At 34.6% G+C, this 17,917-nt stretch overlaps 1 protein-coding gene across 2 annotated transcripts in view; it reads right to left on the bottom strand.

Annotated features, from left to right (window-relative positions):
* cd2ap (CD2-associated protein) overlaps window positions 1–17,917 on the bottom strand; it is a 102,033-nt gene that overhangs the window by 60,885 nt on the left and 23,231 nt on the right. The window contains exons 2-3 of one of the 2 annotated variants that reach the window (XM_056480828.1): window positions 15,202–15,362; window positions 2,380–2,578 (exon numbers count right to left, since the gene is read on the bottom strand). In XM_056480828.1, the coding sequence (XP_056336803.1) occupies window positions 2,380–2,578; window positions 15,202–15,362 (360 nt within the window). Of the gene's footprint in view, window positions 1–2,379; window positions 2,579–14,816; window positions 14,889–15,201; window positions 15,363–17,917 lie in introns of those variants that run through there. The other variant, XM_056480829.1, reaches the window with a different exon arrangement.

The raw sequence follows: 17,917 nt of genomic DNA, 5'->3' as shown, positions 1-17,917 counted from the left end.
CACACATTTTTATCATCACATGACCTCTTACAGTTGAATTATTAGCCCCCTGTATTATTCGCCCCTTGTTTATTTTTTTCTCCAATTTCTGTTTAACGGAGAGAAGATTTTTTCAGCACATTTCTAAACATAATAGTTTTAATAACTCATTTCTAATAAATGATTTCTTTTATCTTTACCATATTGACAGTAAATAATATTTGAGTAGATATTTTTCAAGACACTTCTATACAGCTTAAAGTGACATTTAAAGGCTTAACTCTGTTAATTAGGTTAACTAGGCAGGTTAGGGTAATTAGGCAAGTTATTGTATAGTGATGGTTTGATCTGTGGACTATCGAAAAAAAATATATAGCTTAAAGGGGCTAATAATTTTGACCTTAAAATTCTTTTTAAAAAAATTAAAAACTGCTTTTATTGTAGACATAAAACAAATGAGACTTTCTCCAGAAGGAAAAATATTATCAGTCATACTGTGAACATTTTCTTACTCTGTTAAACATCACTTGGGAAATATTTAAAAAGCAAAAAAAAAAATTCAAAGGGGGCTAATAATTCTGACTTTAACTGTATAACAACAATCACATGCCTTTTTTTAATGTGCATCATATATGACTGACTGAAGACTGGCATGATGGCTTTATTGAACAAAATTACATAGAGTTATTTAGAGTAAATATTTAAAATTATAATAATTTACTTTCATAGCTGAAATTCTGTTTTGATATTACCATCTAATTCCATTTAATGTTTTATTTTACCACTTGTTTATTAGTGAGCTCAAAAACTAGATTCAGCAGAAACTAAGCTAAATTTCTAAAGGCTAAAATATAATAAACTGATATAAAAAGTAAAGAGGCAATAGGATTCTATTCCACTCTTATCAGTGTTTGATGGTTTATTGAACAGAAACCCTGAATGCAGCACAGCATCACAATCACTGTGTTCCCTGACAAAGTTCCTGTGCAGCTGGAGAGGATCAACTGGACTTCCCTGAAAATCTCAGACAGCCGTTCACTCAGACTGAGACAGAGGAAATGAAAACACATTTAAGAGCCAACAGAAGGGCTACTGCTGCCCACTACTGGACAAAGATGACTCTCTGTGCCAAACTTTAAATAACTGATGCAGGGCCAGACAGAATCTGCTGACTTTTTTTGCTATAACCGTGCAGAATGTCATCCTCAAAATAATAATAATAATAATAATAATAATAATAATAATAATAATAATAATAATAAGACTAAGCTGAAAAGAAAATGAATGAACAATAAGAACAATATTAAGAGCAATAATAATAATAATAATAGTAATAATAATTTCTGTGGATTTATGGAGAATGTGTAAACATGAAATAAAAAAAATCTCAACTTTTAAGGTTTACAATGCAAATTAAATTGTTTGGTAAACAAAGCATGTCTTGTTTGATATCTACTGAAAGACAAATACTGAAAATTAAAAATATGAAAAATATTACTTAATAGAAATATATAAATATATTTTAATATACTACGAAATGTATTGTACATAAATCATATGAACATCTGCATTTTATTCAACAATACTACTGAAATTAGTACAAAAACTGGCTAAGTAAATAAATAGACTCAATGATGGGCTAAAAAAAGTTTGTAGATTTCTGCATGCGTAGATTCCTTGATAGTGATGACTAAAGAAAGCATATAATAATTAAAGAATCTGGTCACACTTTAAAATAAGAGACCTTAATAAGTACATAACATTTTAAAGTACATAGTAGTTCACACAGTGTTCGAATTGCATTGCAAAATACTTATGGTGCTACTGAAGTGGGATACAGGTAAGGCTAAAAACATGTACAAAATAAGCTCACTGGACCAAATTAATCCTTTGAATGTATGTATATTACAGCAAAGGCCATATAAAATGGTAACAAGAATACCAAGGTAAAGTATACTAAGGTAAAGGGTATAAAAATGTAATAAATTAACAATCAATTCAGCTATAAAAAGATATTTATATTAAAGATTCTAACCATAAAGCTAGTTTCCACTTCACTGAATCAAACCATCTGATTTGATTGACCACATGTCCTTTATCCAAACACAAGTCAGTCAATCTGATGTCGGCACACTCAAAACATGCAAATATTTTTTACAGGTTGAGACAATTCAAAATAAGACTCTAGAGCTAATATAAAGTAGGGATGCTACCAACTAATCAGCGATCGATTCATTGTCAAAACGTATTTTTAATCAATGGAAACTGACATTCCTATTGTATTCCTAAATGTCTGATATCTTTCAGGTAGTAAAGAAATTGTATTCATGTCATTCTGAACAAAATCTCTTTAAGATAAAGAGGCTAAAGCAGCGAAACTGGAATAAAAAAGAAACTCACTCTTTTTTGAGGCACGAGGTTGAGAATGGGGTTGTAAACCGAGTCCTCCAGCAGGGATGCCGTATGTACTGATCCTCTGCACCAGGCTTGCTACATTCCCTGATGCTCGCCGCTGTATCGTAGTCTCCTCTTTCACCTCCTTCGCTTCTTTAGGCTCTTTTGACTCCTCTTTGGACTTCGGCTCATCTTTTCTCACCTCCTTGATTATAAAAAAAAAAAAAATAGAAGAAGTCATATATATTCTTATTTGATTTTCCCATTCCCACACAGACTGCTGATTCACTATATCATTCAAACAACAACTAAAAACCCATCGCTTCTGGAATCACCTGAGCCATTGTGAATAAAACCAGGACTCCCCTCTTCTCTCCCCCACCACATTACACGTTAACCTCAAAATATTATGTCTTACACAGGTGAGTGGGCTTGACAAATCACCTATAGAAGCACTATTATATCTTTAAAGGGCACCTATGGTGAAAAATCTCTTTTTCAAGCTGTTTGGACAGACATGTGTGTAGATGTAGTGTATAGACAGTCATGTTGGGGTGATATAAACACACCCAGTCCTTTTTTTTTCAATTTAGCAACATAAAAACAGTGGACCAGTTGGAGCAGTTTTCAGACCGACCACAACTTGACGTAGGAGTGTGGTCCCCCCGCCCACCGAATTGATTGACAGCTGCGCGTATATTAACATGCCCTGGTAGACACGTGTATAATCATATCAACAAATGAGGACGAGCACAAAGCAACCGGGAATAAAAGGTCTGTTCAGTTTGCTAGGATCATTAATCATCATCAAACGTGATCAAGTTTTACAAGTTTAAAATGTTTTAAAACAGAGCATGTGTGTAATGAATTACAGCAATTTAGCTTAGCTTTACTTCATCAGCACAGCCGCGTGTCAGAACAATTATAAAAGAAGATGCTTCAATCCCGCTTTGTGGATGTTAAATCAGGTTTATTTTGTACATTAACATAACAGATATTCATACAGCAGTGGAGATTAACCTGTAGCCTGTCACATTTGCGTGCAAAAAGAGTGCAAAGCTAAAGCTAAACGCGCACTGTCTGTGTCTCTGCGTGTCGTGTCCGCGCTGTGATTGTGTGTGTGTGCGTGCGTGTGGTGTCTGCGCTGTGTCTGTGTGTGGGCGTGTCGTGTCCACGCTGTGTCTGTGTTTGTATCTGTGTGCGTGCGTGAACTTTGTAACGACATTGTGTGTGACTCATCATAGCAACTCTACAACAAATACTAATTGGTAAAGTTCTTACTGTAGTATTTCTCACAAACGTTACATGAGATCTTCTTCCTTAATGTCTGTCTGTTGTCTGACGCTGCCGAGGGAGGAGATTAAGGCACAGAAAGGCACGTAGAAACAGTGGGCGGGGAGGACTAGCCTTAAAGGAGCAGTACACCAAAACAGCCTCCTGGTGCAAAAATGTATAAATTAGAATTTAATAAAAGGTATAATAAAAAATCTGATGGGGGTTTTGAGCTGAAACTTTACAGACACATTCTGGAGACACAAAAGACTCATATTAAATCTGAAAAAAGGGGTAACCTAAGTGCCCTTTAAAAAAAAAAAAAAAACAACAACTCCCCCCCTCTCCAAACTCTAGCACTTAATTCTGTAAGCCCAAACAGTTCCTTGGTATAATTAAAAAAAACAATTTCTTGTTGAATAACTGAATGCCTCCTGAATTGTAAGTAGCATTAAACAAAAGCATCTGCTAAATGACTAAAAGTAAATGTCTTTGCTGACATTATGTGGGTGAAAGATGTAAAGTTGTTTTCATGCATAAAAACAATGAAAGTGTACACAGCTTTGCAAATCTTATAGCAAGCATATTTGGGAAATAATTTTTCGATTTCACTTCTAAGTATTAAGGATCACAGTGTAGCCTCAAAATACAAATTTATTATATTTTTAAATACTTATACTTTATCTATCTGTCTGCAAGAAGCTTATAATCATTTAAAATACAACTAAATTGTGTATGTATGCATGTATTAAAGCTGTGAACCTACACTGGCCTCACGGTTTGGTTTGGTTACGATTATTATGCCATCGATTCAGTTCAATTCAATATCTTGGTGCATTGACGATACTTTTCTATTCACAATTTTATATTTTACTTCACAGCAAAACAATTCTTATATTTATATTTATTCCTTATTTGTAATATAGTGTTGTCCTTTAATACAAACAGTCAGAACAGTACCTAAGCTCATGCACAGAACAACCTGAGCATTTATAGCAAATAAACAAATGTAAATCGCTTTATGAGCCCTGTCGAGCGAGTTCTTACTTCCCTATGATTGGTCACGCGCTCAACAGAAAGGGCTGCGATAGGCTATAATGCTCTGGTGCCATTCACCTATGAGTGACACTGATAAACACCTGCGGCAATCACAGCTGATCCATGATAGACACTGAGGAGTAAACTCGCTCTGCAGAAATTACCCCCTCGTTGTAACAGGTGAGAAGAGATGAAAAGTCATGCAAGCAGGTCAAAGGGCCACAGTGAGAGAGAGAGAGAGAGAAATTGAGTTTACTTTCATTTTCTCAATCGTAGTGAAACAGGGGCGTCTGCTGTAACTTCAGTGTAAGAGAAAGACTGTCCAGCATGCAGTGAATTGTGCGGAGTTTCTGCATTTTTAAGTTGGAGTGTTTTAATTACTCGCGCTCACCATAGTAAGCTATCGCGACATAGCAATAAAATCACTCAGATCAGAGACGTCAATCCGTAATAACTGGTTATGATCTATTACTGAAACGATACCGAATTGTTCGCATCTGCATCATGGTGCACCAAAGAAATGATTAATTTTCCCTTTCTAAGCTTGTTTTTAATAAAACAAATATAAATATGCATATAATAAATAATACTGCTAATAATGATAACATAATACAAAAGCAAATTGTTATGATAATGCTGACAAATAATACGTTTTGTAATATTTTAATCCTGTGTATTTATATCCTATATATATCCTTATTATATCCTATATATATATCCTTAAAATTTTAATTATTTTTAATATTTAAAGATATTTGCGTATTGCTGCACATCCTGTTTGTATTAAGCAATGTTTAAGCGAGGCCCATAACTAACGCGCTCTGCGCTGGACAATAGTCCGGCTTTGTTCTGGTCTATAGAACAGACTATTATAGTTTCCCAAAATAGCAACACGCCAGCAATGCCCCTCAACACGCCTCCTTTTTTAGATCAGAACGCACATATAAGCGCAAATGAATTTGCTATTTAAACAGCGTGGCGCAAAACATCAAAACGACTCTTGCGCCAAGCTGAAACAAGCAAGCAACAATTGCGTCGCGCCTTGCGCCACATTGCGCCGGGTGTATAATAGGGCCCCTAATGTCTATTTCTCAGAACTATTGTATTGTTAATATTGCTAATGTATCTTCATGATATAGTATTATGGGGACTACCTACTAGGCATGGGACGATAATTGTTTTCAAGGTATACTGCGGTTTGGAAAAGTCAAGGTTTTAAAACTGCCCAAATTTTCTGTAATACTGTTCCTAAGGTATGAGTAAGAATTTTTATTTATATTTATTTGTTGATTTTTAGGACAACAGTATCATCAGCCAAAGACGCCACCTTAAATTGTAAAGAAATCTGTGTTTTTAAAACTAATGAAGACAGCAGAAGTCAATGATTTATTTGAATTAGCCTGACATGTTTACTGCTCCAAAATATTTTAAATGTTTCAAAAAATAAAATGTGTTGTTTTCAATGGGGAAAAAAACTTTTGTTTTTTACCCAGACATTTAAATATATATATATATTTTAGAGTAGTAATCACAATACAGTAATAACCGTGAAACCGTGATATTTTTATCCAAGGTTATCATACCATCAGAATCTTATACTGGCCCATGCCTACTGCCCACCTACCTACTGTGCCTACCGCATTTTACTGAATATAAAATACACAGTTAATTATGTACAGTTACATATATATATATATATAAATATGAAAATAAAGATTTTTCCACAATAATGGGCTACATTCAAAGACTTTTAATTTTCAGCAAGGCAGCCCAAGGGTCTTTTGTATTCTTTCAAATCAACAATCAAAGATCACAGATTTTAGCCTAGGATTTCAGGAATCTTTTAGAACTTCCCAAATTTGTCTCAGATGACAAAATCGAGGCTGAAATCTCCCAGTGTGAGCAGGGCTTAAATGAATGCCTAAGTCTGTTTAACTAAATGCATTGTAATTACATTACAGTACAATATTGATGCTGTAAAAACAACCTTGTGAAATTGAAAAATTGAAGTCGCATTAAGCTGTCACCGGAAGTTTATCAATGGCTTTAAAACTCTAGCTGTGCACAAAGCCATACAAAAAAAAATTTATCAGAATATTGAAGATAATTTTAAACTCAACTGGATACGTCTGAGAGAACTTAGCATCTAAACATCAAGTGAAGCAGCAATTACACATCAATACATTTTACAGTGCATCAATACAATGCTACTTCAACATAATTCACACGCACATTATGCAGAACTTCACACTCCCAAACTTCAAACTCCCAGTTAACACCTAAATTCACTGTTTCCAAAGGCATGTAGATTCAGTAACACCACAGCCTTCCTCACAGACATTCAGAAAAAAAGTGGAGAGAGAGAGAGAGAGAGAGCGAGAGAGAGAGAGAGAGAGAGAGAGAGAGAGAGAGAGAGAGAGAGAGAGAGAGAGAGAGAGAGAGAGAAAGAGAGAAAACAGAAACAAATGAGTGATAAGATCTCAAGCGACTACAGACACCCAAAGTAACTTGTCTTCAACCCATCCCATTGAAACTTTTTTTATGCTTCTCTCTCTCTCAAACACTAAATAAACATCTATGGATGTACAGGCTATTGGTGGTCATAACACTTGTATATTATTAATGACCATAAAGATTGCTGAGCTGCTACAATCACTGTTTTACAGCTCATTTCAGCAATAAAGTGACAACACTTTTAAAATTAAACTCTTACAAATTATGAATGATTTCCTGTGAACCACTTCAAACAAGTGAAAATATTTAGCATCCTTTGCAATTCCATTGGATGACTTTAATACAGTATGCCTAATTACAATGAATAAGTTTATTCAAATTACTTTTTACTACTTTAAAGTACTATTTTTACCAGCATCTGCATTTTATCAACTAGGAAAACTCGACCAAAACATGTAAATACATATCCACATGGAAATACATACCCATAAACCATGAAAATACATAGTATTTTCTTCTCTTTTTTTGGGGAATACCCTGTTGTTTTTTATTAATTCCTTTGTTATAATATGCCATAGAGGCATTTAGTACAATGACAATCATTAAGTAGTATTTCAAATTACTACAGTATTACCATAATACTGCCCTTTTTAGCCTGGTTTAGATAGGTACAGGGAGAGAGGCATGTGGAGCAGTGCAGAGTTTCCTGGAGAATGGTTAATGCCACAGGCTGCATCCGCTCCAAACTTCCTGTCTGAGATGCTGACAAAGAAATTCCTTTTTCTTCCTCCCCGCTCCACAATAACTAAATTGAGGTCAGAATCTCAACCTTTTAAAGCTCCTGAAATTCTTATAATGAATTTTAAAACAATGCTTATAAAAAAAGTACTACAACTAAAATTGTTTTACTCATGTCATGGTTTCTTTCAATGGGATTTGTGACACATGCATCTATACAATAGGGGTGTCAAAATTAATAACTTCTTCGGTGCACCGCGATGTAGACGCGGACAATTCGGTATCGGTTCAGTAATAGATCCTAACCGGATATTACGTTTTGACGTCGTTTATCACATATGTGCTATATTGCGGTAGTTTACTATGGCGAGGGAGGCAAGTGCGAGTAATTGTCCAACTATTTAATGCAGAAGCTCTGCACAATTCACTGCGTGTGTTTGCTAAATAATCTTTCACTGACACTGAAGTTACAGCAAAAGCCCTCTTTTCACTGCTGGAGAAAATGAAAGTAAACTCAATTTCTGCTTCTCTCTGTCTCTCACTCACTGTGGACACTGTGGAAACGAGTTATTAAAAAACAAGATTTTTTTGTTGATTTAACTTATTTTAATTAAAAAAAATTGACGTTTAACAATAAAAAAAAAGATGTTTAGCACTTTTACCAGTTAAACAAAAAACATTCTGGCTATACTTTCGTAAATGAATAGTTTTTTTATATTTCATTTATTGATTCACATTTTGAATGCATGTTGCCTGCACTTTTGCACATATTTGTTCTGCACCTTATGGCTTGATTCTGGATTATTTTGTTGATTTTTATTTATTAAAAATATATTTTCTCTTCAAAGACAATCCTTTACATCTATTTTTGATTTAGATTTTTCTGTGAGTTGATGCTGTTCTCCAAACATGACTTTGTGATTTAGTGTTCAAAAACAGTAATGATAATAGTGTTTTTTTTTTTTGGGAATAGCATGTATATTTGCAGTATGTCTTGCTGGATGGATCACATTGAAGTTGAATACTTCTAATGCATTCATTATATATTATTTCACTCAATATATGTCAGTTTTGTTGTTTAAGTTTGAGAAAAACCTCTGGCGTTTCATTTGTTGTGCTTCATTGTCATCAGTTATATCAATTTCTAATTGATTATCTATTTAAGACAGCTTTTGTCCCTTAAATCAATTTATTCATTGAGTTTTTTCATGAATTTTATGTCATTTGCACATATATTCAGTCATAAGTGTTTAAAAGAAAACATTTCTTAGTGTTTAGTCTCGTTACCATAGTGACATGTTCTGAGAATAGAGCGCGTTCCAAAGTGTTCTTAAAGCATAGCATCACTGAAAATCTCTAGTGGGTTTGTTTTAGTGGTGTCGCACAGCTTGTGTCTTTGGCTTTTCAGTGTTCTCAAAACTGTTTTAGCGCTTGAACATCTTCCTGTTTGAGTGATTCACGGTGCAAGACCGAAATCCTCATTCGATTCCAACTTGCAAACCCCAAGTGTTTGAGTGGTTTAAGGTGAAAGCCCAAAACCCTACAGCTGTGTTGCTATCTTACATCCCCAACAATGAGTGTTGACTCCTCAACATCGGCTGTCAAAGTGGAGGAAGACAGAATGGAAGTTGAAATCTCTTTCCCCAGAGCCTGCAAGATCTCCGAGCGCCAGAAAAAAGCGCAGCAGGTCAAAGAAAGGCCTAAAAACGGCACTAACAGTGAGTCATATTTCCATATGAATATCCAGTGTTTTCCGGACATAATACTACACTTACTATTAAAAAAATAATGTTTGTACAGTGTAAATGTTTGTACAGTATAATGAGAGCTGATTGAATTCCTGTTTTTGTAAAGAGCTCTGTTAATAAATTCCTGTAAAATCTACAGCAACTCGCAGCAGTTCACCAGTAACTTACTGAAAATCAATTACAGCAAAAATACTGTATTTACATTTACAGCACCATTTATCTTGCTGTATATTTATTTACAGAATTGTATGTATATCTTACTGTAAAATAGAGTACATTTTCACAAAGCAAATTTAAAATACAGTAACACTGCATAAATGTCTTACAGTAAAATACAGTTTTTATTACAGTCAAATCCTGTGTCATTTACAAAAATGGTTAACAGTGAGGCTACAGCAGGATGTACATGTGATAATAATAACAACTCACAGCATTATTAGGTTCATATTTATAATATTATTTCATAAGTAGGCTTATCACTGTGCTACACACTTAATGACTAGCAGAAACAGAATATGCTAAAATAGTGAATGTTACATATTACTGTCTCTTTATAAATAAGTGAATATTCACTGAAATATTATTAGGCTATTATTGCATTCAAGTGTATCTTAATGAAACTCTTTGTGTAAATTAATGTTGCATCTCATTTTCAGCTTTTCTGATTCAACTTTAGTCTAAAATCCCTTATTAAATTGATTTATTTACTTTTCTATTAAAAAGTTGCACTGAACGTGTATTTTTTATATTGTTTGGTGCATTGACCATTTGTGTAACCAGTTTTATATAATATGAAAATAATAAAATATTATATTATTATAATCAATTACAATAAATAATAATAAAATACAAAAAAAGTGTGAAATTTCATGGTTAAAGTATGTTTAGTGCAGCAAATCCATGGTAAATTTGTGGTAACCTTTGTTTAGCTACAATAACTTCTTAAAATGTTTATGTATTAATATATAGTTTGTGCAATCATTTCTCTTTTAACAGATGAGGACAAAGTGGAGAAGCAGAAAAAGAAAAAGAAGAAGAACAGGGTTGGCTCTTTTATCAGAGCTGCTCTAACATACTTTTGCTTCTCTCCAAAAAATGAGCCGTTCCGACTTTCATCCTCTGATGGTAAGTGATTGTTTCTGCATCTAAATATTTTTTAGACTGTAATGTTAGAAATAAACTGTATTTTTACTCCCCTTTATCTGGAGTTTAACGTCTCCCTGAAAATGACTGTGTACTATGTGCAAACTGTAATCGTTTCTCTTTTAACAGACTATGAGGATGAGATCTATCAGAAAATGATGGTGAAAGTGGAAGAAGAGAAGGAGATGGTGGTGGTGCAGAAGGAGGAGGTGATGAAAGAGGAGAATGTGATTTTGGAGAAAGAGGAGGAGGTGGTGGTTGAACAGGAGGAGGTGAAGGAGAAAGAGAAAGATAATACAAATGAAGAGAAGCCAAAGGAGGAAGAGAAGAAAAAGAAACGAAAGAAAAAGATTAGCAGCCGGCTGTCAGAAGAAGAGTTTTGGAGGAGGAAAACGGAGGAGGAGGAGAAACATGGGGAGGAGAAGGTGGAGGAGGTGGTGATTGAACAGAAAGAGATGGAGGAAGAGAAAGAGAACACAAATGAAGAAAAGCCAAAGGAGGAAGAGAAGAAAAAGAAACGAAAGAAAAAAATCAGCAGCCGGCTGTCTGAGGAGGAGTTTCAGAGGAGGAAAATGGAGGAGGAGGAGAGAATAAAAGAGAATGTCACGTTTTTCATTGGACAAATAAAGGAGGAGGAGGACAAGATGAAAAGTGAGATGGAGGACGACATGATGAAAGCAGAGAAGGAGGCAAATGAGGAGAGGGAGGAGGAGATAGTTAAGAAGAAGAGAAGGAGGAGGCGGAGGCCAAGAAAAAATTGCAGTGTGGAAGAGGAGGAGATGGAAGGAAAGGAAAGTGAGGAGGTGGAAAAGAATGCAGAGGAAAAAGAGATGAATGACATTGAAAAGGAGGAGAACATGGAAGAGGAGCAAGTGAAAAAGAAGAGAAGGAGGAGGAGGAGGCCCAGGAAACAGGAGGAGAAGACAGAAGATAAAATAGAGGAGGAGAAGCTTAAGTGGCCCACCACCAGACCTGTCTCCAGGGCTGAAGCTGCATTACGGGAGGGAAAGACCATCATATTTTATCTTGGAGGTGGGGGAAAGTTAAAAGTGCAATAAAGTTGTGTTGTACAAAAAAAAAAAAAACGGTGTGTTGTGTTTATCTGCTTAACTGTCTGTTTCAAAAGTATTAAAGTTTGTGTCTGGTGTTGTGTTGTTGACGATTATTAGCCTCTTTCTAAAAAACAATTTAAGTGTGTGTACTATGTATATTATATATGTATATTACATACTTGCAATGCATACATACATACATACAGTACACTAGGGCTGGACAATAATTCGATATCAATATATATCGCGATAGATTTTTTTTCAATAATGGTGATATGATTTTTAACACCCATTTCCGGTATTTCGATATAAATTTGCATATTATATATATATATATATATATATATATATATATATATAAAATTGTTTTTTTTTATTATATATATAAAATATCCATTATCCCTTGTCACTGAATGACGGTCAGTGCTCAGCCGTCAGAAAGAGCGTGATGTCACTTGCGTGATGATGTACATCACAGACACGCTACCAGCGCTCAGCAGTTGGTTAAGCGCCATCGCAAATGAACAAGCTTCCACAAGTAAGAATGCAGATGAAATAGACGAAAGAGAGGAAAGACTAATGCAGTGGTGTGGAAGTGGTTCATCTTTTTAGGTTTCGATAAACTTATAGTTTCTGTGCTCTGCAGCTTCGAACCAGCGGTGTCAGAAGAGAAGGCAATGAAGCAAACAGATGGCTAGGAGGCGCCGTGTAGGATTTAAATCAAACTCCGCTCATCAACACATACATAACACGTGCATATACACCTATAAATTACTCGCATACTATTGAATGTTTAAAACATGTATGAAACTTGCGCATATACATATAAACACCCACTTACAACTCGATCCTTGCATTTACTCGATCCTTGCATAAACACCTAAATTAACACTCACATACACAAACTCGCTGCATGCTGGCATATAGCACTCGCGCAAACTTACAAAATAAAATTCAAACATGTTTATCAGGAATCTGGTTATTGCAAAGCTGATGAAATAGAAAGAATGTGATTAATAGAGGTATTAAATCTGTTAAATAATAAAAATGTGTTATAGAAAATAATTTAAAATATTAGTCTATGTAAATAGACTATATAAAATATATAAGAAATATTTTATGTTAAACCTTTTTAATTTAACTGGGTAATTATACACAAATATAAGTAGACAGATAGAACCCTTAAAGGACGTTCAAAATGAAGAGCAACCAGAACTACGAATAAACTCAAACAACTCTTTTCTATTACAAATATTAATGTAGCCTAAACTCTTTTAGATTTTTTTATTCTTATAATTATTATTCTTTTTCAATGTTTTTTTTATGATGTGGATGTCATAATTGACTTGCCTTAAAGAGACTTTGGCTATATTCTATAGCACCATCAAGTCTGAATCAGTACATGAAATGACAAATGTTCTAAAAACTATACAGCTACATTAAATAAACAAAAATAAAAACTAAATCTTAACGCACAAAGCAAATGCTCTAAGTGCACTCAAAAATGAATTTTGCTGCTTGTTCAAACTACTTATTTAAAATAAATTAGTTGAAACTAGTGTTGTCACGACACTGAATTTTGTTACTGCATTTAAAAATGCTAACATTACTTTTCTAAATAACGAGTAAAGTAACATTACTTTTAAAAATGAAGTAATACTATTTGAGTTACTTTATGTAACACAAGTTAACTAGCTTTTAAAAAGTAATTTGCTGACTTAAAATTGAGATGAGAGAATTCATTCATTATTTTTAACACATGAAAGAAAAGGAATTACACTTGAAAATGTTTTGTACTTCACTAATAAGATAAAAAGTACAAAAGCAGCAAACACACTGTTTTAAACTTTCATTAATCTGTATACTTGACATGTAGAGCTCTGGGTTCAGGAAGTTCTCAGAAGACATTATACTACATTATTATTTTTGATGTGTATAACCTACACTTTTATGTACCTTAAAAAACAGTGTGTTGTTAAATGCAGAGCTCCTTTATTTAAAAACAAAAAACCTGCAAATTCTATAAGAGATCAAGCGTCAGCCAGGTAAGGAAAAGTAACGCAGAAGTAACTCAAAAGTAATGTAACGCATTACTTGTCATAAAAAGTTACTAAGTAACGCAACTAGCTACTTTTTAGGAGAGAAACTCAATATTGTAATGCATTCTAAAGTAACTTTCCCCAACACTGGTAACAACGCGAGTTGAAACACAATTCTTACATTTCTAAGTTAATTCTTTCAAATTCAATTCACTTAAATTTGTAAAAACTATTAAGATAACTTAAAAGCATTATTACAAAATCATGAAAGCTTGATAAAAACCTCTGTTAATTGCAATTGCAAGAGTTAAAATATCTTAATCTTACTATAAAAACAGACTGATGTTGTAATTTTGTGACGCAGAAAGAACCATTTGTTGAAATTTGTCATCTAACTGAAATCAAATACTGCCATATTGGTCATATTTATTATGAATATGATGTTGTAATTATTGTGAAACATAAGCTGAAAAAAATGGGAAATAAAAGTGAAATATTAGGTTGTTTTCTAGCAGTTTTAGAGTGTAAAATATACTGTAATATTTAGTTTATAACATAAATCATGAATGTCACATTTTTATATATTTATTTCTCGATTTTTTATTCTACAGTAACATAAATCAGTGCTCAAATTCATTCAAGACTTTCAATAAATTTCTAACAAATTGCAATAACTGTTTAAAAACTAATATAATGAAATACTGCAGTTTGCCTTTAAAATTCTCTAAACCTTTTCTACCTTTTCTTTTCTGTGGCCTTTAAGTGCCTGCACTATCTGCGATCTGTCTGGTGATTCAGCGGAACAAGCAATCAAATCAAGTGCCATGTTATGACAAACTAAACCAATAGAAAACCACCTTACGACAAAACAACACCAGTAACATGCCTTCCAGACAAAACAACAACAAGATCTTACTCGTATACAAACTAACACTCAGAAACTAAAAAGAGCTCTTTACCTCCTCGCTTTCCATGTTCCTCTCCCGAAAGCACCGACTATCAAATCTTTCCGGGAACAAAGTTCAGTGAAGGGAGTGGAAGATTACCTCACACCCTACTAAAGGATCTCCGCAAGGAAACGAAAGCAATAATTTCCTGCCTTTGACTAGATTTGCCATCACAACTGACTTTAATGTGGGTTTCCTCACACAGCCTCAGTAACACCTAATTCAGATGTACACAAATTGAAGATGACACTGTAATCCCTGTAATGACACATGGTCAGATTTCAAACTCAATTTAAAAGTCACATCTTAACACCTTTCTATTAACTCCTATTATTTAACCACCATTAGTTACTTGCATCACCCCATTCACAGCCAAATAAAAGGCTCTTGAAATTACCTTTACAAAGTTGTCTGGGAAAAGGCCTCGTTTCCCGTTGAGGTCTCCTTCCATCCATCCCTCTTCTTCGATGCGTCGCACGTTTTTGATGATGTCTCCAAGCCTGAGGGTCAACTCATCTTCGTGGAGGGCTTCATACTCATACTCCACCACCACCTCAACTACAGAGACAACAACAACAACAACACATCTCAGTACCTGTAAAACTCATAAAGGTTATCTGTAGCTACGCTTCCATCCACCTATTTTTGTGGATTTTGGATACATTGTCTTCGGCATTTTACAAACGCCAAGATGCACATAAATTTCGAAAATGCACATAAAAAACATATGCGCATAACTGAGAAGGATAAACATTTTATTGGATGAGAAAAGATGTGCATAAACTGCGATGGAAAAACTTTACCAAACAAATACCAGTATGCGCATTAAAAAAGGTCATGTGATTTTGTTTTAGGAGATCATGTGACGATAAAAATGTGTGTGAATGGACAAACCAGCAGGCTGAGTACATTGTAAAACATCTGAAATGTTGTTTTGGTCATTCTAAAACGCCTTAACCGTTTCAGTATTAGTGTTATTATATTATTAATTACCTCCTGAATCAAGAGCGTCTGTGCTCCGTGCTCATGTCTTCAAACGCTAAAGCGTGTTCACTGCATGTCAGGATTGCATTCTGAGGTGCAAGTCATTTATTAAATAAAGAAAAGATTCACGCAGCTTCTGCTAAAACGGCAAATTCTGTTTTTCTGTTGACATTTGACACCAGATAATCAGGAAGTGATTTTGTTCACCTTGACTTGTTGGATGGAAACGCTGCTTGTGATATGTTGGAAGAAATGCATATGGGCTGTACTGTTCGGTAGAACACAGTACAGTAGGGATACACAATCTATCGCTTCAGCAATGTGCAAATCTACAATAGTCACATCACAGGATCTGCAATGTTATTTTGGGATTAATATAGGACCTAATAGGTTCTAATAGAATGAAAGATTTTGATTGTGCATTTTGAAGGCATGTGACCAGGATTTCAAGTGAATTTGTTCCAGTCGAGCACAAAATAATTCTAAAGTTTGCAACTTTAACAAAGATTTATAATTTATTTATAAAATGAAGACTATATTGTGTAATTTTACATTAGATTATTGTGTTTCTAAATTTCAATGCTTTTAAGACTCCACAGAAAAATCACAAAATATTCATTCATTTTGTTTTCGGCTTAGTGCCTTTATTAATCTGGGGTCGCCACTACTTATCCAGCACATGTTTTACGCAGCGGATGCCCTTCCAGCCACAACCCATCACTGGGAAACATCTATAGACACTCAGTCACAGACATACACTACGGACAATTTAGCCTACCCAATTCAGCTATACCCAGTGGTGGAAAGAGTACTGAAAAATCATACTTAAGTAAAAGTACCATTACTTACCTAAAAATCTAGTGCAAGTAAAGTAAAAGTAACTGTTGTAAATATTACTCAGAGTAAAAAGTAAAACTTTTAAAAGTACTCAAGAGTAGTGAGTATTACACTGTAAAAAGCTGATGCGTTTACATGTCATTTGTGGATGTGTGTAAACGCAACATCTGTAGTGTTGAGTTATTGCCCAGCAGGCACACAATATCATAAGATGTTAATATTAGGTTAAATTTAGGTTGTGATGTCAGGTGACCAAATTTTAATGTCTAGCCAGCGTCTAAGGACAATGTTAATTTAACGTCTAATAATGACATTGATATTTATTTAATTTCAGGTTATGTTGAAAAGTGGCCAAAATCCAATGTTGAGCTGACATATTAAACCAACGTCATATTAACATCAAATACTGACATGAATTCGTCAGGTATGGCAACCAAAATCCGACATTTGATAGACATCATAGTGGTAAGGTTCACACAATGTCAAGCTGTAACATCATTAGACGTTGATATTTGGTTAATTTTAGGTTAGTCGTTGGCCACTGGCATCAGTCTGACGTTGGGTTCTGACGTCAACCCAATTTTCATTTCCAAAAAAAAAAATGTAACATCCCCACTACATTGATGTACAACGTAAATCTGATATCCTGTGCCTGCTGGGTGTTTAAGGCCATTTCGGTCGTCATACAGTAAACATCCACCATCTTCTCATCAGTAACATACATCTAAACAGTATCTGGGTCAATGCGTGTAAAGATTTTGGAAATCTTCTTGGGCACTTTTAATGCTTCCAAAGTTTGCTGAAATTATAAATTGCCCATGTCTTGAGGTAGTTCATTATTATGCAATTTACCTTATATGTGTGCTTTGATTGGACAGGAATCACAGGACTGATTTTTCTAAATCCCATAGACAGGAAAAAATATCGACTGCAGGTTGAAGAATAGTAGTGGAGTAAAAGTACCAATAGTGCACTAAAAATGTACTCAAGGGAAAGTAAAAGTACACATTTTTAAAACTACTTAGTAAATGACAATTTCTGTGGAAAAACTACTCAATTACAGTAGTTTGAGTATTTGTAATTTGTTACTTTACACCACTGGCTATACCACGTCTTTGGACTTGTGGGGGAAACCGGAGCACCCAGAGACCCACGGGAACACGGGGAGAACATGCAAACTCCACACAAAAACACCAACTGACACAGCCGAGGCTCAAGCCAGCGACCTTCTTGCTGTGAGGCGATAGTGCTACCCACTGCACCACCATGACGCCCACACAGCAAATTAAATT

The sequence above is a fragment of the Danio aesculapii genome, chromosome 20, assembly GCF_903798145.1.
Source record: "Danio aesculapii chromosome 20, fDanAes4.1, whole genome shotgun sequence".
Lineage (NCBI taxonomy): Eukaryota > Metazoa > Chordata > Actinopteri > Cypriniformes > Danionidae > Danio > Danio aesculapii.
This window is presented reverse-complemented; position numbering and strand designations above follow the sequence as displayed.